Here is a 24,677-nt window from a genome sequence, read left to right as displayed (position 1 = left end):
ATGTGTGCTTATGTGACCAGTTGCTTTCTGTTTTGCTAATCCAGCTAGAAGTAGAGCTCTGTCTAAACAAAGGCTCTCCCACTTGTTAATAGAAGCTATCTCCCTAGTGTACGGCACCAAATGTCTTTCTTTGCCTCAGGGAGCAGGAACACATTCCACCAGTGGAATGGCAACCTCATGGGCGCTTTTTAAAGGGTTCCCTGTGAGTGTGCTATTTGTACTGCAGCTAGCTGATCATCACCACACACTTTTGTTTGGTTTTATTGTTGGGACGTTACAGCCCATTCAGTGGCTCATTCTGTGCTTTCTGCTGGCTCTACCATGTGGTACCGGTCCGATTCCATGTATATATGTCCCATGCTATATGTGTTGCACCAAGTTAATCGGCTGAAAGGAGACCAACAGTTATGCCTATAACTTCGGTTCCCTGAAGGAGTTTGATAGCTGCTCATCGCCATGCCAAAGTGAGGAATGACTGATGACAGGGGGTCTATGTGTAGGCAGGGCCACACATATACACCCTGTCATTGCATATGTCTTTGCAGGTCATCTGCCTTAAAGGCATGAATATAGAGGTCTTCAGCCAGAACACACAGGGGTGTGATATCCCATACTATTTGTTGTACCTTCTTCATCTCCTTTGCTGAACAGAAAACATAACTGTTCACTTGCTTTGTCTGTAACTGTACTTAGACCCTTTCTAAGATGTCTTTGCTCCAGATTTAGTAAGTGAAACTATTTATTAATAGGAATTAGCAGGCCTCATTGTCAATAGATATACCATGCTAGCAAAGCTAAACATTCGGTAATGACTTAGCATTCCACCCTCTCAGCCACCTCTCCCCCCAAAAAACCCAAACGAAACAAAACACTAAAATGCTAAAAATAAGACTTTCAACCTAAAGTTAACAAAGAGGCGACACTGTGGTGATAAAATCCAACTTCAATATAGTAAGTGTTTTTGCTAATTAGCAAATGTTAATCTGCTAGCACGACAAGCTAAAATGGCTAATATTTCAGTTGTTGGATATGATTGCTTTTTAACCTTTAATCTCTAACTATTGTCTATCCACTTGCAACAACACACTGGATACTACATGTCATTATGTGTTTGAACCAGTTAAAGTATAAAAGGTGTCTGCAAGAGCCAGATATCCAGCAAAATCATGTCCAAACAGAATGGGTCTTTATTCAGGAAGTGAAAGAAAGAAAAAGAGATTGTAATCAACACCCCATTTAAATACAAAAACAAAAATAAAAATAAACATGATATTCATTTTGCATATCAAAGAACCATTCAGTAATAATTACAATCCAAACATCTCATAAACGATTTTTGTGAAGCTATACACACAAACTCTGATTTAGAAATTAGTCACTTTAACAATAAAATTACAAATATTTAGCTTTAAAAATAATTAAACTCAAAATAATATTTTAGCAATTAGCATCTTTAAATTATATATAGTGTTTTTCACATAAAAATACAAAATAATACCAATGACATTTAAATATGAAAAATTATTCCAAGAACCTGCTACTATCAAATGAAATAAAATGTGGGAAAAAACAAGATGAAAAGAAATAGAAATATGCATGAAAAAGTCTCTCCTTTTGTTAGCAAAACACTATCCAAAATAACTACAATCATTTACATCAGTACAAAGATATCTGGATTTAAAAATACTTGCAATGAAAAAACGGGGTATCTTTTTCTGACAGTAAAAAATGACACTGTGGATCAGAAATTTGCAAAATATGCAATGAAAAAAATAAATCTGCATTAAAAAGGTTTACACTGTAGTTCTTACTTTTATACAAACATTAGAAACAGTATTGCACATCACAACACAGATTCGAGGTTAGTCAGCCTTTCAAAATGTGTTATATTCAAGTTTCAGAGCATCTACGAGGACAGGCAGCTGGGGCCTCGATGCAACAGGGGAGAATCTCAAGTGTCTTCCCAGAATATAATAAAACCTTCATGTTTCCTTCCATTAAATCAAACGTGTCATGTGTATCAAAATAAGAATCAGCTGTATATCAAAAACTTTGATGTTACTAATGATGTGATTCTTTGTCAACCAAAACTTTTGGACATAATTAGGGGTAAATAAATCGAAATATCAGTCCTATTTAAATAGAAAAATACAATCAAAATCAACTCATTTTTTCGTCTACAAAAATAGTGAAATAAATATGATTTTTACAAAAGCAAGGACACATACAGAACCAAGTAACAGTGTTTAACATAGAAAATAGAAGCTCACAAAAACAGCACGAGTCAAGTGTTACAGGTGACGATATTCAAACATTATCAGACGCCATGAGAACCAAAGCCACGAGGAGGAAGAGGGGCCAGAGCGGGAGCCCGGTCTTTAGCTTTCACCTCCCATCAGGTTGCAGGCCGTGATGCCTTTCCGACTCCCGCTCCTCGCAACACCCGGACCATTTTAGAATATATTAGAAAACATCTGCTTTTTGCTCTACTCACACAAAACATATCTAACTTAAGACCACTGCTCCATGCTACACCTTAAATAAGTCATTATGGGGAAAAAATATGATAAATTCTACCTAAAAATAGGTGAAAACTTTCAGAATTCGCTTCTAAACAGAAGGGGTGAAGGAGACGGAAAACGAGCAGGGATACAGAAAAGTAGTGCATAATGTATATAATATTTAAAAAAAACCAAAAACATATTGAAGGGCCAGTGATGAGTAAATTGTTCACACAAACAATTTCAATTACACAACTCAACTAGTCTCAGTTCCATTAAGGTTTTGTAACAGTACACAGTTGACGCCTGAACACTGATACCGAGGAGCACACACACAGGGGCATGAGACACTAAAACCACGACAACACGAGAGCGACACACTTGTACAGTACCAAACAGACGGCTGGGCGACCGTCCTCACAAAAAAGATTGTCCCTAAAGAGTTTTTCAAGGGTCGAGGAGGAAATTAAACAAACGATAAAAAGAAAAAGATCATCTTTAGCGCGCCAGAAGACCACGCGTCACTGTCTTCATCGTGGACAAGTGTGGTGAGGAGATGTGGAGATGCTTCATCTTCCAGTAACTGGGCCAGTGTTTCCTTGGATTTATGGAGCTGCAGCCACACAGCATGAAAGCCTGACTGTTACATTACAAAAGAAGCAGTTTAGTGTGTTCGAACAATGCTCATTAATGCGACGGGGTGACACGGAGCACGCCAAACTGACAAAGTCTTTCATTTGCATCTGGTGGTGACGCTACACCAGATTAGCCTTTGGAACCACACAAAGATATGGGATAGGAAGAGTGAAGGTGGAGTCATTCTTCTCTACGAAATCTGTTGATAGCTAAACTAGAGCCTCAGTCTACACTAACAACAGTCACACAGCACATGGACGACACACAAACACAAACCACTGAACACCACTCTGCTTCTCAATGGCATTTTTTTGTTATTTTTTTTGCTATACAAGTCACCACGTGACAACGTGATGGCATCCACTAAGTCTACAGTAGAACCAATATCACTTTTTGTATTGTTAGTATGTAAACAGATCAAACAACAGAGAAACATCAAAGCATGCAAGTTTAAATATGTTTTTTTTAACTCATTTATCTTAGTCTGATTTTTTTTCCCTCTTAGGCATTTGTACTTGATGATCATGCTACTCGTTATAGAATTGTTACGTCTTGTCTGCATTTATTATTTCAGTGGTTTATTTTTTCCTCACATATATCCAGCATGCTATTTGTGTAGCTAAGCCTATTGTCATTATATGCACTCTTAAATCTTTCTATGGCAATGGGGGCCAGAAGTGTTCGAGTGCATACTGCATTTCGTTTTACATGATTCAGGTTTATAAATGGCATTAAATATAATACCTACACATCTATTCATATATATGTATATATAGCAGCAAAGCTTCTGAAATAGCTCGGTCAGTATAAATGTTGAATACAGTTAGCAGAAAAGCAGATTTTGTATTTTGAGGTATCACTCTACGGGTCAGTATGAGCGCAAAAATAACCCTATTGTCTTCTTTTTTTTAAATTTCAATAAACCCTCTAACAAGAAGAAAGAGCCCATGGCAAAGTTAAAAAAAACAACGGTTTGCTTTGTGGCAGAAAACGTGTCAATTTTAAGCTTCCTATATTTTTTCTACCTTTGGTTAATGACCCGGGGCAGGCGTCAACATTATAGAATCGAGGTTTTCCCAGAAACAAGTGTGCACTGAACGCACCGTGGGGTGGCTAGCAGCAGACAGACAGACAGACAAGCTGCCCCCATGCAAAAACATTCCCGTATCTACGTTAAATCTCACATACAAAAATAATGATAATAAAAAAAGCTACAAAAATCAATCTCTTTTTTTGTTTTTTAAATCTCCTCTTAGAAAAGATGAAAGTACCACAAAAGAGTTGTAGAGTTGTCAGAGCCTGAGATGTGCGGGGGGTTTTGGTGAAAAACTGAGGCTTGTGGTGTTTGGCTGCTACAAAAGATATATAGATATATAGTATATACTGTATAGTGTTATGTACTTGATTATACTGATAGCTTAGGAAGCAGGAGAGGCTGAGCGATGCTCTTTTTCCTGTTAGCCAGTGTTTAATTTCCCTTTCCCCTAACTGTGTTACCATGAAATTGGGGGTCGCAATCTCTAATTCCAGCGGAAGTGAATCTGGCGAGGGCGGTCGGCGCCTTCTTTAACCAGAGGCTTGTGAAACTCCCGTCCGGCACGGGAGTGGATGTTAGCCCAACAGAACTCGCAGTAGTATTGAAGACAGGTGACGTTAGCACAGAAAAAAGGAGCAAATTTCCCTCCACAGCGAGCACCCTGGCACTCGTCACAGAGCTGATCATCCAGGACATAGGGCTTCACCTCCACCTGCACATTAGACAAATGTCAGCTGTGACGAAGGGCACAAGCTTAATGAAACACAGGCAGAGAGGAAACCTAATTTAACCAGCCCTAACAAGCGTTTGCTTATCATAACAACAAGCTCTTCTTCTCTGTAGGGATGCTGATAACAGCACGATCTGATATCGTTGTGTTGGTGTTGTTCCCAGATCATCATGAAAATGTTGTTCCAGGATCAACATTGCAAGTGACCAATCAGAATGTTGTGACGTCATAGTTTTGCGACTTCGGGAAAAACCGCCGTAAAACAAAAAACTGTACTTAAGCTGCGAGAAACCGCCTCTGTCCGCCGATCAACGGACCCTGACCCTAACCCTAACCCTTTAATAAACGGTAAGCAGAATTGATATTGTCCTTGCAACATTGGAATTTCATAAATGCACGAATGGCTTGGTGCGCAAAAGAATAACGTCACAACATTCTGATTGGTCACTTGCAATGTTGACCCTGGAACAACATTTTCATAATGATCTGGGAACAACACCAACACAACGATATCAGATCATCCCTGATAACACACAAAAAGATGCAAATATACACACACTTGCACGCACGAATGGCATGAATTACACATCACCATGACAACTGTGTCATATACCATGAATCCTATTGATTCTTAAAGTCTGAAAAGTTTAATTTACTATAATAAAATATCTCTAAGCATTTTTATTTGTGAACGTTAGTAAAATTTTGAGATATTGCTTATAATTAAAATATTTAGTATTATACTGTAGTATCTTACCATCTTTTGTTCCTTTATGGGTTTGTATGTTATCTTATGTTCTTGCATACATTGTCACAACCCACAAATGTGCAACATTAAAGCTAGAGAAGTCCAAGAATCAGATGATCCCCTGTGACGAAGCAGTTGGAGACTCTAGGGAGCAAGAACTCCCAAACTTAGTTCAAAAAGTTTGGTTGATTATGTCTACATTGTAACAATGCTTCTTTGCAATAAATCTCACAAAGTGGGAAAACCTGTTTATTTCTCCTAAACGGTGCTACATTTCTAAGTAACATGCATTTGAGGGTGGGGCAGCATTGTTGAGAATGTGGGTTGTGCCCATGAAAAACTTGCTAAATCTTCTCTGCCAATGCCAAACACCTTAATCTACTGAAGTTCGACTGGTTTCATTTATTCGAGTGGATGATTGCTGATTGAAGAATGGGTTGGTGTTTCCACATGCTACAGAGGCCTCTGTTAAACGAACACATTTTTAAATTGCCAACATGTCTTATTTCTTTAGTTTTCAATCATCCAATCCAATAAATGACAAGAAACAAGAGTCAATAGCAGAAAAAGCTGTTTGGCATTGACAGATGCAAAATACCAGCAACACTGAACAGTGAAACAAAGTGCTTCACTGACCACTACACTGAGCACAGAGGTTTCTATAAGCCAAATGACCACATTCATTTGGTAATGTGCTGCTTTTCTTGAGGTTTCAAAAAGTATTACATTTAGTTACAAAAAATTCTGAAACCCTGATATACACTAAAAAGTTGAAGACGGGGGAAATATTAATGAAAGGAGGATGGTCATACCCTCTTATCAATGTCGCCATGCTGCAGCTGGACAAATCTCGCGCTGATGGCAGCGATGTAACTCTGTTGGTTTGAGAAAGCCACTCGTCCTGCCCCCTTTGGGTATTTGAGCTCTGGATCAGTATCAATTCCTGCGTAGCATACTCCACCATAGAGGCGATCCATAATCATGGCCAACTCGACTAGTAAAGAAATGAACAGAGGACAAAAAGATGAATTTAAATATGTGAAAAAACAGATACAAGACTTGGATTTGAGAACAGAAGAGAAGCTACCAGAAGCTAATTTTTAGTCCAAGTTATCATGCTAAACCCCTTACACGCATAGCTTGAATTCATCTCTATTGAGATGCAATACTAGTTGTAGAGAAACAAGTTGGGTATATTTACTTGCTCTCAGAGGGCGAGGGACGCCGCCCACAAAGATGGTCTTGCGGGGATCGAGAGGCTGAGATCCATCCATCACAAAATCGCTGTCGCTCAGGTTCCAAGGACGAATTTGCACCTGGTGTCAAAGTCAAACAAGATTAGATCACCTTTCCCCCTCCCTACAAGAAAAATGTGGCCGTGTAGCTTCTTTTCACAGTCAGCTGGTACTGCTGTGCCACAGAGTATATTTAAAAGATGGATATTGCTCTATTTTCTGCTGCTTTAAACACGTGTCTGCAATCAAATCAGTCCCTCACTCTGGCTGTTAGACACAATGAAGTCATTTTAAGGTACTTCCATGTTGGCATCACTATTCAGACACCAAAGCTACACCCATCATTTAAATTATTTTAAGTTTTTAAAGATTTATCTTTGAAAATCTCACAGGTTTGTCCTTGATGGTTGGGCTGGAGACACACAGGTAAAGTTTCCCATCCTCCTCCATACAGGCTTCAATCAGAGCCTGCACCGAGCTCTCTTCCTGGAACAGCAGGAATGCATATCCTAGGGAACGTATATAAAAAGCTTCAGTGTACACGCATACAAGAACAACAGAGGGTATAACAAAGGTGCTCACCTTGGTTTGTCACTATTCAAATGACATTCACTTATTTGCATCATATCATAATACCGTGCAGGCTCAATGTAAATACTGGTAACCAGCCATAAATAAGTGAGCTTGATGCTTCTGCTAATACCTTTAGGCGGAAAGTAGGATTTACTCTCTGCTTTGTGTGGCCAGTCCACCACAAGGTGACCAAAGCGGCGGAAGCTTGAGGTTATTTCATCTAAGGGAATTTGACATGTGACAATAGGGAGATAAATCATAGAATTTTTGATTGGCTGGCAGTGCAACACAATCATGAAATAATTTCTTTACTCACCTTCGTCTATGTCAGGAGGCAAACCTCCCACAAACACCTTACGAGAAAAACGCTCGATGCGTTCCCCGTTTTGGTGAGGGTAACAGTTGGGAGAGCCAAGGACTCCTGGGACACCCTGGTTGCCATGGCCATCATCAAGGAGATTGTCATCAATAGGGAAGAGAGAGGAGCGGCCTGGTGGACAAAAAAAGGCAGGCAAGGCTACAGCAAATGTCAAGCATGCTATTAAACATTCACAAGCAGAAACCCTCACAAACATGTTTCCAATCCCAGTCACAATTTTCCTCTCCTTGAGGCAATGTTACATCTCTGCTATGACAGGGACATACTGAGATGAGAGGCTTTCTATAAAATAATGTTTCTGCTTTTATTGCTGAGTGGATGTGAGGCCAAGCACCAGCTTAAAGTGAGGATTACGTACAATTTGTTTTTTACACATCTGAGACTGGGACACGCAATCATGTGTGCTCCACTCTGAGCAGCGTGGCAGATAAAGCGTGTGTGGAAAGGCAGGCCGAGTGGAGCGAAGCTGTTAACATAATGGCTAAGCACTATGGAGTCCCAAAGTGTTCAAATATATACCAGACAACACAAGTTATTTTAAAAGAATAAATAATGAATTAAGTTATTCATTATATAGCAAATATAAATGAAATGAGGGGAATATTAAAAAATAAGCTAAACTTATTATTAAATCATCCATTTTTTCATAACCAGAGGTTTGATTTCTTTATCACATTCTTTGCATTATATTAGATAAAATGTGAATTATTGGACCAAAGTCTTTAGCCAGCAAAGGTAAGCAATCAAATCAATCTGATTCAACTAGCAGCTGCTTCTGTCAGAGCATAAGAAGGACGAACGCAGCTTACGAGCCTAAAAAGTGAAGCCATCACAGAAGGCTTAAATGTGGATTCTTTTTATGAGCCACCAGGGGGTGACTCGTGGTTGCAAAAAAAACGAAAATAAAAACCTCACTTCCCTTTATTTGTGGTCTCAGTAGAACACTTTCCTGGAGGATTTATAGGCTCAGCTGCTAGTTTTAGATCATACTGAAGAAAATATCAAGACCTTATCGTAAATTACATATTGATTATTCAGGATAACGATTCATCATTGACAAGTCGTTACCTTGTTAGCTTGCCATTTCACAGTCGAGCACATCTGGTTCAGAAACACCAAGATGGAGATGGCTAAAATACTGAGCTCGGAGGTCCATAACAGAACTTCTCAAACCAACAGTGTCAGGGATTTTGGAATAAAATCATTGTTATTATGAACATGAATGATATAATAATATTTTAGAAGATTAGTATATTTTAATAATTTATTATTTTTAGAAGCCAATGGGATGTTTCTACAGGGTTTTGGATTTCTGCAGAAATAAGCTCTGTGGGAAATAAAGGATCTCTTTAAAGGTTTGTGCGGCTCCTCGTTATAGGTGCTGAGTGATTTCAAGGTAATCTTCACAAATTCAATCCATTTTCACAGTTTTTTTAAGCGTGGATACATTTGGCAGAAGTAAAAACACATATTTTGAGGTATAAATAAGCTGCACCCTTGCAGCATGACTTCAGCCTCACTATCACTAACCTCCTTTGTTTGCTACCAAAACTTGAGATACAGTTTCAAAATTCAAAAGTGGGGAAGAAAACGTGAAAATGTCTAAAGTTTGTGTAAAACACAGACCTCATTTTAAGCACACAGTCAAAAACCTATACAAAGTGCTACATGCTAACTTATTTTATTTATACTTTGGGTTTCCATAGAGCAGAGGCTGTAAACACCACCAAACATGAAACCCTCAACTTAATGTATGTCTGGATACTAAAACAACACATTTTTTTGTATATTTTTTTTAATAGTCAATCAGAAATTTGACGAGCAAAATTCTTAGTTCCCGAATTTAAAAGCAGAAAACAGTGAAGTCTCAGTCCAGACGTAAGGCCTCAGTTTGGTATCTATTTAAGCAATAACACATGCCACAAGGAAAAAGCCACAAGTAAAGAGACACGCTAGAGAAAGCTGAATTTACCTCGACGCCTCCCATAGCTCCTGGCTGCATGTAGAAAAGTACAAGAGTGCAAGTTTCAGCTATGAAACATTTCTCAGAGGGCATTTGTAACTGTAGACTTTAATCTGCTGATCCAACCCAACCAGCTTTTATTCAAGTCACCGACTAATGAGCTAAACTGAGATACTTTTAAAAAAGGACTTAAATCCTCCTGAAACCCAAAACAAAAATTATTATTTTCGCCAAACTTCCTAAATGCTGTGGCAAGGAAGCCTGAGGGGCTGCATCTGTCATATACTTGATGAAAGTAATACACAGAAAGTCCAGAAGCCTAAAAATGACATTTACACAAATGTTGTTATTTTGCACAAAAAGATTTTAAATGTGATCAAAAACCAGAAAAAGGAAAACTGTTTAAAGGCCAAAGCCCTAAATGTGCTCTGGCAGGGACACGAAATGTAATTACACACAGCAGCATAGATGGCGTTGAAAAGGGGACAAAAATTATTTTCTGATTATTGAGTCTCAGGAGGAAATGGCAACGACCAGAACTTATTAAAAACACTCATAATTACTCCCAAATGTTGTCTGACCCCGATTTATGTCTCGCTAATACTGTTACAAAACACGGTTTTATTTTTTTTGACAACTGGATGTGTTTCCAAATGTGAAGCTAAAAAAAACAAAAAAGAGGGACTATTCAGGGCAACAATTATTCTAATTAACAAAAGAAAATTTAATTGGAGGCAACCTGGAACAACCTTTGTCATTCAAGTACTACACAAAACGAGCACAGTAAATTTTCAGTTATACCACATAGCCATTTTAATGCCAACAAAACAGAACAGCTGGTTAAAAAACTGAACCCATTTAACGGGTACCGTCAGATATTCTCATCTCTGCAGCAGATGCAGCAGAGGTGACACTGCGTGGCCTTATTGCACCACAGTGAGTGTGTCTAATGAGGCTAAAGAGTAATGGTGGGAGCATCATGAGAGCTGCAGACACAGGAGGATGGTGCTAGGAGATAATTACCATTGAGCATGAGTAGGCCGTCAGCCCCGGGGTTAGGGCATCCCACACGGCCTGATGTGAGAAACAGACACACACACACAGAAAACACACACAAATAGGAATGAGACATAGAGCAGATGGAGAAGACAGGGCAAAGCCAATGCATGTACATGGGAATAACCACACAAAAATGCACGCACACACATACACAGAAAAAACGACTGTCTTGTCACATGTCTAAGTTGAGCACAAACAGGAGCAAATGTTTTTTTTCCCCCCAAAATGACCACGTACTCTTTCAGCTTTCCGACCAAACTACAGTGGAATTACTTTTTGTATTTAAGGCGATAACAATGTCCATCAAAAAAATAAATAAATACATTTTAATGCAAAGATCTAGCAAGTTCTGAGCTGAACAAGACAATTTCTCCCCTTTTTTTACATTCTGCTTTGGAAATGATTGAGGAAAAAAACACTTGTTATAGTAACCCAATTTTCCATCATATTTAGTTTTACAGTGGGTTCTTAATCGTACTAATAAATGACACCAAAATCACAAATATCAAATTCTAGATCGCAGCATTCATTGTGAAAAATGTCAGATAAATTAAGTCACAAATAATAACAAATATATTTAAAATGTGTTGCCTTATGAGAAGCTACATTTGGAGCCGTTAGCCAGAATGCTGTGTTGTGTTAACCATGTCAGTGCTATAAATGGCAGAGCGGACCCCTGCAACCCCCCCTTCCCTCTCATCTCCTCTCTTAGCTGTCATATGCAGCGTGTGAAAGTGTGATCACATCTAAAATTAGAGTAGACCCCCCAGTCCCCCACCCTTTGCTGTGCACACTGGCCCGTGTCCTCTCCATCTGCTCCGGCAGGAAAAACAAGAAACTCGCCCAAGAAAGGAGGGCGCAGGTTGAGTAATAATCTTAGCCAACTGCAAATGAGAAAATCCACACAGGAAATTTTATACGTGTTTGCAAACCTCAACTGTTTGTTTTTTAACCAGTGACATTTTTTTTTTCTTTGTAATATTTTAAAGTGAGAGTGTCTTTGGCCTGTGCGGCTGTAAAAGAGCTACGAGCAGCCGTCAGGAGGAGCTGTTATTTGACACTGCTCCTCTGATGTCCAGCAGCTGAGCACAGGAGGCCAGGACAGTGTCACTCTACGGTAAATTCTCTGCTTGGTCCTGCCAAGAAGTGAGGAATAATTCAGCAGTTACACAGATCCGTTAATATATTTTTAAGTATAAAATACACATGCTTGACAGTTACAGATGTTTTCTGATATTAGTAAAGAAAAACGCCATGGTTTCTCTTTTTCCTGACCTCCAGCTCTGAATCAGATCAGTGTGCTGCTCAGGTTAAGTAAGAACAGGATCAGAGCTGGAAGGTCATGTAAATGTGCAGCTGGTGGCACAAGTGTTAAGCTCTCAGCAGGGAGAAAATAAGCTGGTGTGTGGAAAAACAGCACAGCTCTGGGAGCAATGGGCCTGTCACTTCTCTGCACGATGTCGGGTTGCCTCCGCGAACACGATCGCCTCCCTCTGACCCCACGAACTGAGACTGAAAGGGAAAGGCCAGCTTACCTTTCATCGGATCCTGCTCAGCTCGCATGATGTCAATCAGAGAGCTCTCCAGGGAGTGCATGTTCAGACTGTCGTACATCCTGGTGCGATCCTGAAAAAATACAGGTGACATTTTTTTTTTAAAATCATCCAGAGTTTGACAAAACAAACAAACGTCACAGTGCACGAATAAATCCTCACGTTTCTCACACACCTTCGGGATTTGGCTTATGAATAATAAAACCTTTGAAGCACAGGGTATTTGGCTTAACATGCACCTCACGCTTGGATTAACATTTTTTCCGTATTTATTCACTTCAGGAGTCTGAAGGTAAGTTTACAGGCAGCCTACACAACGGATTCCCCAAGCTCTCTGGACTGCTTCCAAGATGCAGACAGAGAGAGAAAATGGAAACTAAAACCAGGAGCGGCATTTCACCGTAGAGCTGAGATGGAGGTTGGGAGTTTGTCAGCAGAACAGTGAAGTTGATCATCTTATTATTCTAGCCACAGTGCCAAGTCTACCTTATAACACACAGCACAATGACAGGGTAATGTCCTAACTCTATGATAGTTAATAGCAGCATGTCGCTTCTGTGTAAGCAACAGTAATTCAGGAAATGATCACACGGTAACTGCTCAAAATACAAAATACTATCAAAAAATTTCAGGGCTCCAACCATAAAAAACTTTTGCAATTCCCTTCAATTTCTTGCATTTGTGATGGTCAAGCTTCAACTTGAACTTCATTTCAGGTAAGGGGACAAAATCACAGGAAGCCAAATTTCACAAGGACGGCTGATGATAAGTGACAACTGTGCTGGTGTAACCCGAAACAGTTTCACTGCATTGTACTAAAGTGCACTGTCATGTGAAAACGTTCAGGTAGTTGTAAAAACGTAGATTAGTTTGAGATAGAGGTTCACTTTAACGCTCTGAAGTCTGGGGAGTGGTCCAAATGAAGCAGGAGTGCTTGAGCGCTGCAGAGCTTCACAGTGAGACAATCCTGAACGGGCCAACTTTAAATCGTGAGTGTTTTTTGCTTTTTAATAGTTTTGGAACTTTTTGACCAAACCCTTTGTTTCACTGCTGCATGATGAGAATGATTAACAGGTTCACACTGGTCTTTATGTGTTATAAAACTGCCAACTTTAGAGACGAAGGACAGCGACTTTTGCGTGCTTCCTTGCCAAAAGGGATGGTTGGCCAAATTTCAGACTGGATGCCTTAGCGGACGCAACCCCAAAGGGGATATGTGTCTCCAGCTGGAATTGAAGCAGGACCTTTTGCTTGCCAAGCGGCCCACTAGTTAATTTAAATTGGCTTAATTTTTTTAATATCCCTTTCCCGTACAGATTTTTCCATGTAAATATTCCAGGCTTGGAGAAATCTTGGTGATATTTCTGTCATCACATCAATACAGTGAATAGTGCAAGGGTTTTTTCTTTGAAGTGCTAAACAGCAACCTGTTTACTGTTGATCATTTAGCTTGAGTAATTTTCATGACAAGCCAAGGATTCTGGAGGGTTCTGTGTTAACAAGAAGACTGATGTAATGGGTGACAATGAGCAATGGGAAACCTGACGTTGGCTGGATGATCTTTTTTCTTTAGCGTCATAGTATTTTAGGGTGATCACATGAGTTAATTGCAGGAAACTTGTTGTTTCTTTAAGAAAGGCCACAAGTGACTAGCCCCACTAAAGGCTAACTGAAGGCAGAGGTGCTGTTCCTTTTGTCCCCAGTTTACCTCTGTGTTATGTTAAAAACATGACACAGCAGAGATACAGTCTGTCACTGACTGCCAAACATTAAACAGAGAGGAAGGAAGGAAAAGACTTGGAATCTGAAAAATTCCAGTAGTGACACTGTTTATGGAAATTAACAATCCATGCAGTCGCGTCTGTTTCCTGGAATAGGAAGCGCTGCACTTCTTGGCACTGATACTACTAATAATTTGAGCTCATAGCAACAGTCATGCCATTTGGTGACACCATTAATAAGGTGATATCATTAGATCGGTCTGAATGAGTCATGGCTATAGCCGCATTAATCTTAGAATTGATTTATGCAGACACCCCGAGAGGAGACTGGAGTAGCAGGCAAAGTCACTCATAATCTGAAAGGTTTTGTGGATTTGATTTAATATTAATTATGTGTTGAGGTCCTTAAAGGCACATTCAATCTTTTAATCAACAGATGCACTTTTGAGTGTCCAAGCTGTGCAGTTTTTAACAATAAAATGTCTCTTACATGAAGCCTATAACTGAACTGGAAATGATAAACTATGACAAAGAATGATATTAAACATGGAATTTCAGGGAACAATACTGCCTCATAAATGTTCCTAAGAACCCAGTAATACAAGTAAAACACTGTTCAAAGTGCCTGTATCCCAGGGGGAGACTTTCTGGAGGCTGTGTTTCCTGACTATGACTCCATTTCTTTGCAGGCACGAGAATCGAAACATCAAATCACAATGCAAATTAAGTTCTTTGAAAATAGCAGCCAGTCTCCCGGCACACGTAGACTTCTCTTTACACTTGGCAAAGATCTAGGCTTCACAATCTTCCACATCGGGTTACTTTGCTTTTTTCTGTATTCTGTGTAAGTTCGACTGCTAACTTGAAACTCCAGGCAAGGTTTAATTCAGTGTGTGCACGGGAGGTGTGTTACTATGACGATCACAAGTGTCTGGGTTCAATTTTAAGAAGAATATAAAGTGATATGTGGGGCATCACTTGATTTGTGCTGCAAGCCTTGGTTCTGAAGCATGTGCTAAATGCTATGCGTTGTACAAAAGTAATACATTCTGAGTGTAACTTCTAAAAGTTAAATGCATGACTCTGCATTATGAAGGAGGATTCAATGCATTAATTAAAGATAATATACACAAATAAACCGAGCACAAGGCACTACATAAATGTCTTCAGGGGTTATAAATCAGTTCGTGTTTTTAGTTCTGGTAAAAAAACATTTTTCCTACACAGGAGGTAACTGTAATAAAATAATCTTCTTAAACCAGTTTTGTGAATTGGGATTCCATTTACTAACACACACAACAGACCTACTTGTTTAGGAAATAGTCAGAAAGAGGAACATTTTGTCAAATTAGGTAAGTCACTGTACTTAGTCATCCCACAGAGGCCCATTCTGAGCCTGGAAAAACACTGTATCCGCGACACGAAAGAGACGAAGATTAATCCAATTTTGTGAACAAATGGGAATTTTGTTTTTGGCAGGAAAATTAGAACGATATGATTAAAATATGACTAAACGATGACCATCTGGACCCTGAAGCATTAAAAGGGGAAAGTAGATGTTCTAATGATCGTAGAGTCCCTCAGTTCATTTAAGTGCACAAAAAAAATCTCAATGTTAGAAACATGATAATATTCAGAAATTAGACACATAGGCAGCATATTCTAGTGTCAATTTTCTGATGAAGATATGGGAATGGATGTGATAATATGACATGTATAGAGAACATTTGGAATATGCATTTAGTCTTTTGATGTCATTTGCTCCACACGACCTTGTTCTTGTTTACTGTCAGGTCTGCCAAGCCAGGCTACAGATGCCTACCCAAAAGAAAATCCCACATTTTTGGTCATTAGGAGAAATATCATTTGCTCATTGAGAGGCCTTTTGTATTACACAACAAGTCTATTCAAGAAGGTATTTAAAGAAAAGAAGGAGTGAGTTTGTTACCTGGAAAACTTAACTTTAATTAGTTTGATTGCAAGTATCAGTGAAATTTTAACTTTTCATTAGCCATATAAAGACCATAGTATAGACACATGTCTTTCAGAATAATAGCAAAACCCTGAATATTTTATGCAGGTAAACAACTGTATTTCTGATACTTTCATTAGGTAGACCATAACTTGGAATATGACCTTTTAAAGTTTGGCAAATGAGCAGTTTTAGTGGCAAAAGGCATTAACTTCCTGAAAATAAAGCAGCCCAGCCCAGATCCTCAGATCTAAAAACTCTTGCTTATGTTTCTCTGTTGATAGAAAGAATTCTTATCCCCTTTTAGTTTATACCTCATCAAGTAAAGTTAAGTGAAACTATCCCCTCAGAGACCTTCATCGTTTAATTTGTCTAACATCTAATTCGCGTGATTGATTTAACCTCTGTCACCAGCTCTTTCCCACCTTTAAACCCACCGATTCTCACACTGTCAAACAAAAACCCTTCTGTTACCCCCCACACACACCAAACCAATTATTCTACAAAACCCACCAACAGCAGCCAATGCAGTCCCAACCCTAAACACATACCTGCAGGGGCAACAAGGTGTTGCTGTTGCTGTCTGTGCGAAACATGTTCTCCTCTATCCAGGACTTAGGCCCCAGTGATCCGCCAGAGCGTGGGAACTTGGGAGGAGCGATGACATTGCTTGAGAAGGGCTTCTTCAGGGGTGAGACGTGACTGACTGAGCCAGGTACACCCATGCCGCTCCCTCTGCGGTGGTCCCGGCCCCAGGACATCCCCCCGGAGCCCCAGCCATTGCCTTGGTGACTACCCCAGGGAGATGGTTTCACCATGGGCTGCGCAGACATTAAGATAATATGGAGTTAAAGAGAACTGACAGTTTTATGTCTATAATACGCAAATATTTTTTGTATTTACGACATCCATTTCATCCTATCTTGCCTTTCTTTCCTTTCACAGCCACAGCTTGATCTGCTCCTGTAACGGGTGGCTGGATAAGAAGATTTAGGGCTTTAAGACTAATACTAAGTATCTCGTGCACTGCAACACCACCTCTGTAACTTACACAGTCTCTCTCCACCTGGACCTTGGGTCCCCTCTTAAGCATCATGCATTGGATTGCATTGTGCTTAATCTCACATGTGAATCATACACAGAGGAGAAACACATTTCTGTTTCTTCTGCACTCAATGCTTAATGTAAACTGAAAACCTTTGGACTCACTGCCAACGTCCATGTTCTAATAGTGCTGTATTTGAGGAACAGAGTTTATAATCTAAAAATAAAGGATAACAGAAGTGCTTTTAAGCAGAATCATAAGAGAGAGACTCAGCACTCTATGAAAGGGAAATGGAAAAATCTATGAGCAAAGTTGAAAGAATGCTCTTTTTAAAGCTATTGCTGCGAAATCCATGTCCTGGTTGCCACCGAAATTAAAGTTAGTTTAGATGAAGCTTCCAAAAAACAAACAAACAAAAAAAAAGATCCAATAAGCACCCAGAGGCATTTCAAGATGGCTGCCGCGTACCAAGACTTGCTTCTAGAAGGACTTTTACATGAAAAGAGGCTGTTTTAGAGTCCTGTTAGAAATGAATGTACCAAACCTCACATACAAAAAAAAACATTCACAAAATGTGCATTTAGCAACTAACAAAATAGAAAAGATGCTGCATTTTCTTATGTTTTTCACTTTAAAATTGAACTTGCACGTAATGGTGGGGATCACCATTATGCGGTTGTCTGTGTTGGTTTCATGAAAATATATTTACATAGGACTCGGAGCAAAGGGCTAAAGGTTAGTGAAACAGGAACACCACACATGCACTACAGGCACACCCAGTTACATACATACTTCCATGCACACACCCAATGTGCAAATTGCACTACGGAGAAACCTGAAGCTGAAGGCTACAAACCCCCAACTGCTGCATGACTGGACTGCTCATGTGAGCTTCTGCTGTTGCTGCATTTCCTCGGGGCATTGCAACCGACAACCATCACACCACCAAGATACTGGACGTTTTTCCATTTCACCCAAATATAAGCACCCATTTACGACACCAAACCCTGCAAGCCTTTGTATTCCCACTGAGTGCACCACAAGGCAGGGATGGTCCTGTGCCATGTGACCACATCCCACAGCCAGCTTCCAGGAGAGAACAACAGCTAGATTCAGTGATGCTCCCTTGTAACCCTGTTCACCCCTCCCTCTCTTTGCCTAAAGAGTAGTGACTTGAGCCCTTGCATAATGCATTATGCATTTGTCATTATGCATCAAGATAAAAATAGTTTATTCTTCAATGTGAAGATTATACATGAATTCACATACATACATAAATCTATAAAGGCTTTATATCTATAGTGTGACAAGACATCCCCAACCTAAGGACATGCTAGAGTCAGCTTTCACAAAACTATAGACCTAATGGACTGGCTACACTACATGGATTGGCTACAGATTTGGAGAGTCTTAATATATACATTTGCTCGTGATAGTGACATTAATCGGAATAGGAGACCCGGCCATGCCACATTCTTGTGATTCCTGTTCTCCAGCAGCTCACCTGATGTTGGTTGTAGTTGTTCCTCTGCTGCAGGAAGGCGCCCTGCTGGGGATGCATCTGGGGGCTAACGGGTGACCTGCGACTTTGCGGCTGCTGAGGGACGTTTATCTGGGGTGAGAAAGGACCGCTGAAGCCCTGCACGTTAATCCCGGCGCACGGATTAGCTGACACCGGCGAAAAACTCTGGAAGAAGGCCGGGTTGATGGAGGAGGGGATACCTGGGTAGAAGCTGTTGTCAGAGTCCGCGTTGGGCATATGGTTAATGGCGTTCGCGTGGATGGGGTTGATGGAGTTGGGTGCGGGCGGGGGAGATGAGCTGGTCTGAACGGACCATGGGGTGCCGAACCCAGGGAGGGAAGGTGAAGACGAACCCGCACTGGCGCTCTGCATCTCCTGGGTGGGGAGGTTCGGGAACGCGGCGCCGAGACCTCCGGACAACATGTTGCCGGTGCTGCTGCTGCTGCCATTGCCGTTATTTATATGGTGGGCGATAGGGGAGTCCATTTGGATCTTGTTTAGGTTTACGGAAGTGGGCGATGGCGACGCGGCATCAGCTTCAGCCTCTTCCACTGGAGAGCCGCGGGGGTCAGCGGCGCTGGGGTCGGACTTGGAGAAGTGCTGCCTCTGCGGCAGGTGACTGAAACGTCCCTGGGGTGGGGTCGGCTCTGTGGGGCTGAACTCAGTGTGCTGACCTAACTGCTGATGTATTTTTCTGCTGTGCTGAAGGTCACAGATAGACTGCGTCGGGCAGAAATGATCAGGGAAAGCTATCTTCTGCTCTACGTGGTTATAATCCGGCGTGAACGAGCTCAGCTGGCCGGCGTCGTGCCTGTCGGTTTGGTTCGGCTGCTTTCCGGGTTTGCTGACCGGGCTGCTGCTGCTGCGGTCCGTTTCCGTGGTTGACGGGGGTAACTGTGTGGTTGTCACCCCCACAGGCTCATCCTGCATATTTTGCTGATGCGCAGCAGCTGACAGAAACAGCAGGGACGAGGCGACGCTGCTGAAAGGCGAAACGGGGGAGGAAAACCGGTAGGACAAGGCGTAGTATCCGTCCGCCGATGTAAAATACTAAATTCGACGTTTAAATAAGGCAAGAAATGCCGACGAGAATATATTTAACCAGCGTTCCTAAATGAGGTCTATTCAAAGAGTGTGTGTGAAAAGGCTGTAGGCTACAGCGCTGAGAGGAGGGGGTCTGGCCTGTGCAAATAGTCGGCTCGCTCGATGCCTAATCTCTGTTTCACTCGGTGATATTATCTTCTGACTAAAGACCGAGCTTTTTCGGCCTTGTACACTAGCCTAGCCTGTACGGTCCATTCCTGTCCGACCGTTCTGCCCCCTCCTCTGGTTACCGGCTGTGCTGCTGCGGCAGAGGATTAAAGATCCCCGACTCAGTCGACGTCACGACCGCATCACGCCTGTGCGCCCGCCTCGAGCCCGAGCTGCAAAGAGGACCGCATTGTTTACGTCACTTTTTCATTATTCATAAAGTGCAGTAGGCCTAAAACCCTCAGCAAAAAAAGGCCACTGTAGGCTGACTGTGGGCCTAATTACGACCAATAATTTTATGACTAATACTGCCGCGTGACCAATTTGTATGACCATGTAGCGAAGTGACTCTATAGCAATTGCTATAGGGTCACTTGCAAACTACATGCAAACTACTAGTCTCTTAGCCTATTCATCGTCGAATATTAAAGAGCCAGTAACCCTTTCATATTTATATTTCACAATACATGGTGTTAATTTGAAATATTTTATTTAAGCAAAAGTAACATTCAAACGCCCAGCCAGGATACATTACACACTCTTATTGGACTGGATGTTAACGCCACTTTGCCTCTCTATTCTGCATGTCTCCCCAAAAATGCTTTGAAAAAAGCTCAAGCATTTCCAGGGTACATATTGTACAGTTTTCATCCGCCCGTGCCTATCAGTATTCAGTCCACAACCGTCGTGCGTGCGTCTGCGCCAGCGTCACTTTACGCATGTACGCCGGCAAGCTAAATATAGTTTTCTATGTCAGCGCGTGTCAGGGGAGATGAATCTTCTTCGCCTGCACTGAACTCAAAGCTGACAAGTAACCCCAACATATGATCTGCCACCACCAGCAGCTCTCTGTGGCTACTAGTTAATCTTTTTCTTTTTTGAAGCGAGTGAGAGAGCGCATCCCGGGTATGCCACCAACTGACTGTGTTTTAGGACACAAAGCAGAAACTACATGTTTTAGATGGTCTCTTCCCTCAGCAGCTGAGTGGTAGATGCCTTTAATTAATTTTAAAATACAAAACAAGGGAATTGGAGAGATACAAATGAAAAAAAAAAATCCGTTCTTATTTTGACAGAAAGCCCAGTTTAAGTGTGTTACTCCACTGCATTTTCTGTGTTAGCACAAATATGGATGAATAATTTCACTTTTTTGAAAGAGAATAAATCATCGCGGCATCTCTGTTTGAAGGCGGTTTTTAACGAGGCAGACAAATACCAGAGTAGCAAAGCAATGTGCATGATGGACCTACCATCTGGTCCCTGCTAATGATGATAACTCATCTCTACACAAATGACACATAGCTTATTGCTTGAAAACGGTGCTGCCAATTCCATAATTTTATCAAGAACTTGATGAATATTCTTGGATAAAGCGTTATATATATTTAACTATTACAGTCACTGGTATGTGTGTATACTGGAGAGTGAATCACTACAATCGTGCTACTGTTCAGTGCCAGTACAAAGAACTGTGTGGGGTTTTTTTGTTTTACAGTCAATCTGAACTTAAAGTTAGACTGAAAGTGATCACTGAAAGCACTTGACCCTTATCGCTGATGTCTTATTTTTCCTCCCCCTACTCACTGCACCTATGTCTTTTGGGCATAAAGCAGCAGAGAGAAGACGCCCCACCAACCCCCCGGAAATTCCCTATGATAAGGTCCCAGATGGGACAATCCCACCAGTGAGGGGGCAGGTGTGGTGGCCACAGTTGGAGCTGAGCACCAGTGATTAGCCAAGCCCAGTAAGTGCAGCAGGGAGTTAAATGGGGCAGGCTGCCAGCTGCTTGTGCCTGATGATGATGATGAGTGGGCGGGGGGGATGAAACGGTGGGGGTTACCCTGGTAGATGGGGTGGAGGCAGGGTTGGTGTTAGAGAGAGGAAGGGGGTGGGGCTCTTTTCTGTGACTCTCACCTGGCCCACCACACACAAAATTTGACACATCAGTCCAAATACTGTACACAGTTCTCCATATTTGCATTCACTTTCAGATCGAACTGTCTGAGTATGTTGAAACATCGAGCCAACAAGTATAAGCATAATGATATCAATACAAGCAAGCGTATGTCATCTGATCATGAGGGTGCATCATGTGGCTGAAATAAAGTAGCTACGCTCATTTGAAGCAGGTTTTTAGAAAGCACCTGGCCCACTAAGCAATCTCAAATTTCACCATGTTTATAAAGCTTGATCTATTTAGGTCTCTGTCAGAGAGGATGGCAGTCACACTGCAGCTGCAGTCGTCATAGCAACAGGTAATCTGCATTTCCTTTTGTGTGCTTGATTAGTCTGCTTGACTCAGGGCTCTCACTCTCTCTCAGTCTGTATGTTTTGAAGGGTTGGGCCGATGCCACTGATCAGCTCATTCTATCTCACGGATGCATTCATCAGCGGTGATGACATTGTATTCTGAGAATCACGAGTGTGTGTGATTCAGGTCTTATAATCCCATCCCAGCATACAGGATGTATGCCTTTTGCATGCCATGCACGCAACTATACTTTCAGGGCTGCAACTGTTTCCTTAGCCAGAGGCACCAGCAACCCTTTGTTTTTCAGTGGGTACCTGGAGTTTCAAAATGTGTCCATGTCTGATCTGCAGATACATAAATGCTAATATTAAATTTAGGGGGGGATACAGTTTTTAAGATATATAATATTTGTTTAATTACCAAAATATAAAAAGATTAGCATAATATAGTTTCTCTTGCTTACAGTATTTAACTTAAGGCAAAAAAGTAAACAACCATTTACCTTCCTAGAGTCAGTCCCTCTTTAATCTTGCTAAATGAAAGACATGGGCAGTTTTCATTGGAACAACTTTCTAAAACTTAGCATTATACTCAGTAGCTTGATTCAGGGCAATGTGTGCACTGAAAGGGCTTTAAAGTGTAAGGTGTAGTGGCCCTGAGGTGCAGGACACACCATTAACACACACTATTAACACCACCAACAAAAATCCATAAACAACAAAAGCATTTCAAAAAACCGCTGGTCAACCTTCCACTTCCATCAAGTGTGCTTTCAGAGATCTAAATGATAGTTTAATGTTATCTGTTGAGAAGAACTGCATTACATGCATATCCATATCATGAACTTAGAGTTGTATTAAATAGTAAATCATCTTCCCAAGCTTTTTCATAATAGAGTAAACCACTGTAGTTGTGAGCTGTTGCTACAGCCTCTGAATTAACTTGCTTGTCACCTTGCTGAACATTTCCATAAAAACTTTAATGTGAACTGCAAGCTTTTCTCTCAGATTTTGTTGAACAAAACAACTGTCAGTTGGTAATTTCCATAAAAATGACAGATCAGAGTCACCACCCTGTCCTCTTTTTTGTTTCCTCTTTTATTTGCTAACCCAGCCTCTATTCGGTTCATTCATTTGGATACCCAGCTGAGTTTGGGAGAGACTAACAGAGAGTGGGTGTACCGTGGACTTTTTCTACCAATTAATTAATTACTTTATGATAAAAAAATAAAAACTGTTTTAATAACATGTGATTTCATAATGAAAGAATTATTCAGTTTGAAAGAAGGAGGACCCTCAACTGTGTGTGGGCCCCGGAGTTTGTGCCAAGAATATCCATTGGATAATCTGCCTCAGATTATAGAAAACCCCATATGATAGTCCCATAACAAATACCCATATAATTGAATCAGTCTCTTTTGCAAATTTTAATGATCTTCTAAAATGGAAAAATAAAAGGCTTAAAAATGAAGCTAACTTGGAAGCACATTCCAGTTCCTCATATAGCTGCTTCACTTCTCCACAGACTACCATTTTAAAATTCCCAACTTCAATTCAGAAAATGATATATTTACAGCCTGTTACAAAATACATCTTTGGTTTCTGGAGCTAATCTAAGGCATAAAGGAGTGAGATCGCTTGTATTGATTGGTGTACTAGCACAGGCGGTTGTCGTAAATATCCATCCATCCCAAGTAAAATGAACCTTATCTCTAGGGGAAAGTCTTAATACACCTTGGAAGAGACACCTTTCAGCTGCTTCTATTTGCAGTATCATTCATTAGGTCCCAACTCACAGCTCATGGTCATAGGTGAGGTCAGGAACGTGGATGGACCAGTAAATTGCCACAACAGAGCAGTAAAGCATTCACTTTGCAACAGATCCTGCGTCAATCCTAACTACCACTTCAGCCAGTTCTAGTCACCAAACTGGACCTTTTCACCTGTTGTTGTGTTACACACTTCAGGACATTCCCAAGCAATGTGTCAGCTGATATCTCTAAATATGAGTAAGTACTATAAGCGTATGTACAGCTGGATATCACACTGTTTAAACAGGGAAAAAATAAAATTATGGCAAACTGATGCTTTATTTTGACATTTGTTTTGTTTAACAGAGAAATTGAGCACACTGTCTTGTTGTACCTATGCTTCCAATTTTGCATCCTATCCTAAATTTATAATACCAGCACATGGGAGGGCTTTCGTTCCAATTTGCACCCGGCATGGCCTCCAGGATGGAGGTTTCTTTGTTGAGCTAAATTGTCCCTTTGTTGTGACTCTCTGGGCACTGAATAGCTCTTTGTGTTTGCTGACTGATAAAGCTTCTGCAAACAGTTATCTTAGTCACACACACATGCGTGGACACAGACAAACACAAACACCCAGTTAGAAGTGTTGGTAACGATGTTACATCCATGTTAGATCACAAACTCACAAACAAACTGACATACAGCGTGATAACAGATGCCTTGATAAGCTTATCTTGTATCCAAGCAGGGGT

General features: G+C 40.8%; 1 protein-coding gene across 4 annotated transcripts; it reads right to left on the bottom strand.

Annotated features, from left to right (window-relative positions):
- Positions 1–1,169: 1,169 nt before the first annotated feature.
- cpeb2 (cytoplasmic polyadenylation element binding protein 2) lies at positions 1,170–20,080 on the bottom strand. 4 transcript variants are annotated; one of them, XM_031753752.2, is made up of 11 exons: positions 18,656–20,080; positions 16,658–16,927; positions 12,396–12,486; positions 10,825–10,875; positions 9,811–9,834; positions 7,776–7,949; positions 7,590–7,679; positions 7,277–7,395; positions 6,853–6,967; positions 6,464–6,645; positions 1,170–4,885 (listed from the first exon to the last, which is right to left on the bottom strand). In XM_031753752.2, the coding sequence occupies exons 1-11, from the start codon at positions 19,601–19,603 to the stop codon at positions 4,658–4,660; spliced, it is 2,292 nt and encodes a 763-aa protein (XP_031609612.1). In that variant the 5' UTR covers positions 19,604–20,080; the 3' UTR covers positions 1,170–4,657. The 4 variants fall into 4 exon arrangements, with proteins under 4 accessions (XP_031609612.1, XP_031609613.1, XP_031609614.1 ...); XM_031753753.2 differs by lacking the exon at positions 9,811–9,834; XM_031753754.2 differs by lacking the exon at positions 10,825–10,875.
- Positions 20,081–24,677: the final 4,597 nt, after the last annotated feature.

Source organism: Oreochromis aureus, linkage group 23, assembly GCF_013358895.1.
Source record: "Oreochromis aureus strain Israel breed Guangdong linkage group 23, ZZ_aureus, whole genome shotgun sequence".
NCBI lineage: Eukaryota > Metazoa > Chordata > Actinopteri > Cichliformes > Cichlidae > Oreochromis > Oreochromis aureus.
The sequence above is the reverse complement of the archived record's forward strand: the minus strand, read 5'-3'. Positions and strand labels throughout refer to the sequence as shown.

Bases quoted from the DNA above. Each gene is read 5' to 3' on its own strand.
- cpeb2 (XM_031753752.2), bottom strand. From the start codon at position 19,603: ATGCAGGATGAGCCTGTGGGGGTGACAACCACACAGTTACCCCCGTCA. The intron at 6,968-7,276 runs GTGAGATTTTCA...CTTTGACACCAG, and splicing joins CAACCATCAAGGACAAACCT to GTGCAAATTCGTCCTTGGAA. The intron at 4,886-6,463 runs GTATGACCATCC...TCTAATGTGCAG, and splicing joins ATGGCGACATTGATAAGAGG to GTGGAGGTGAAGCCCTATGT.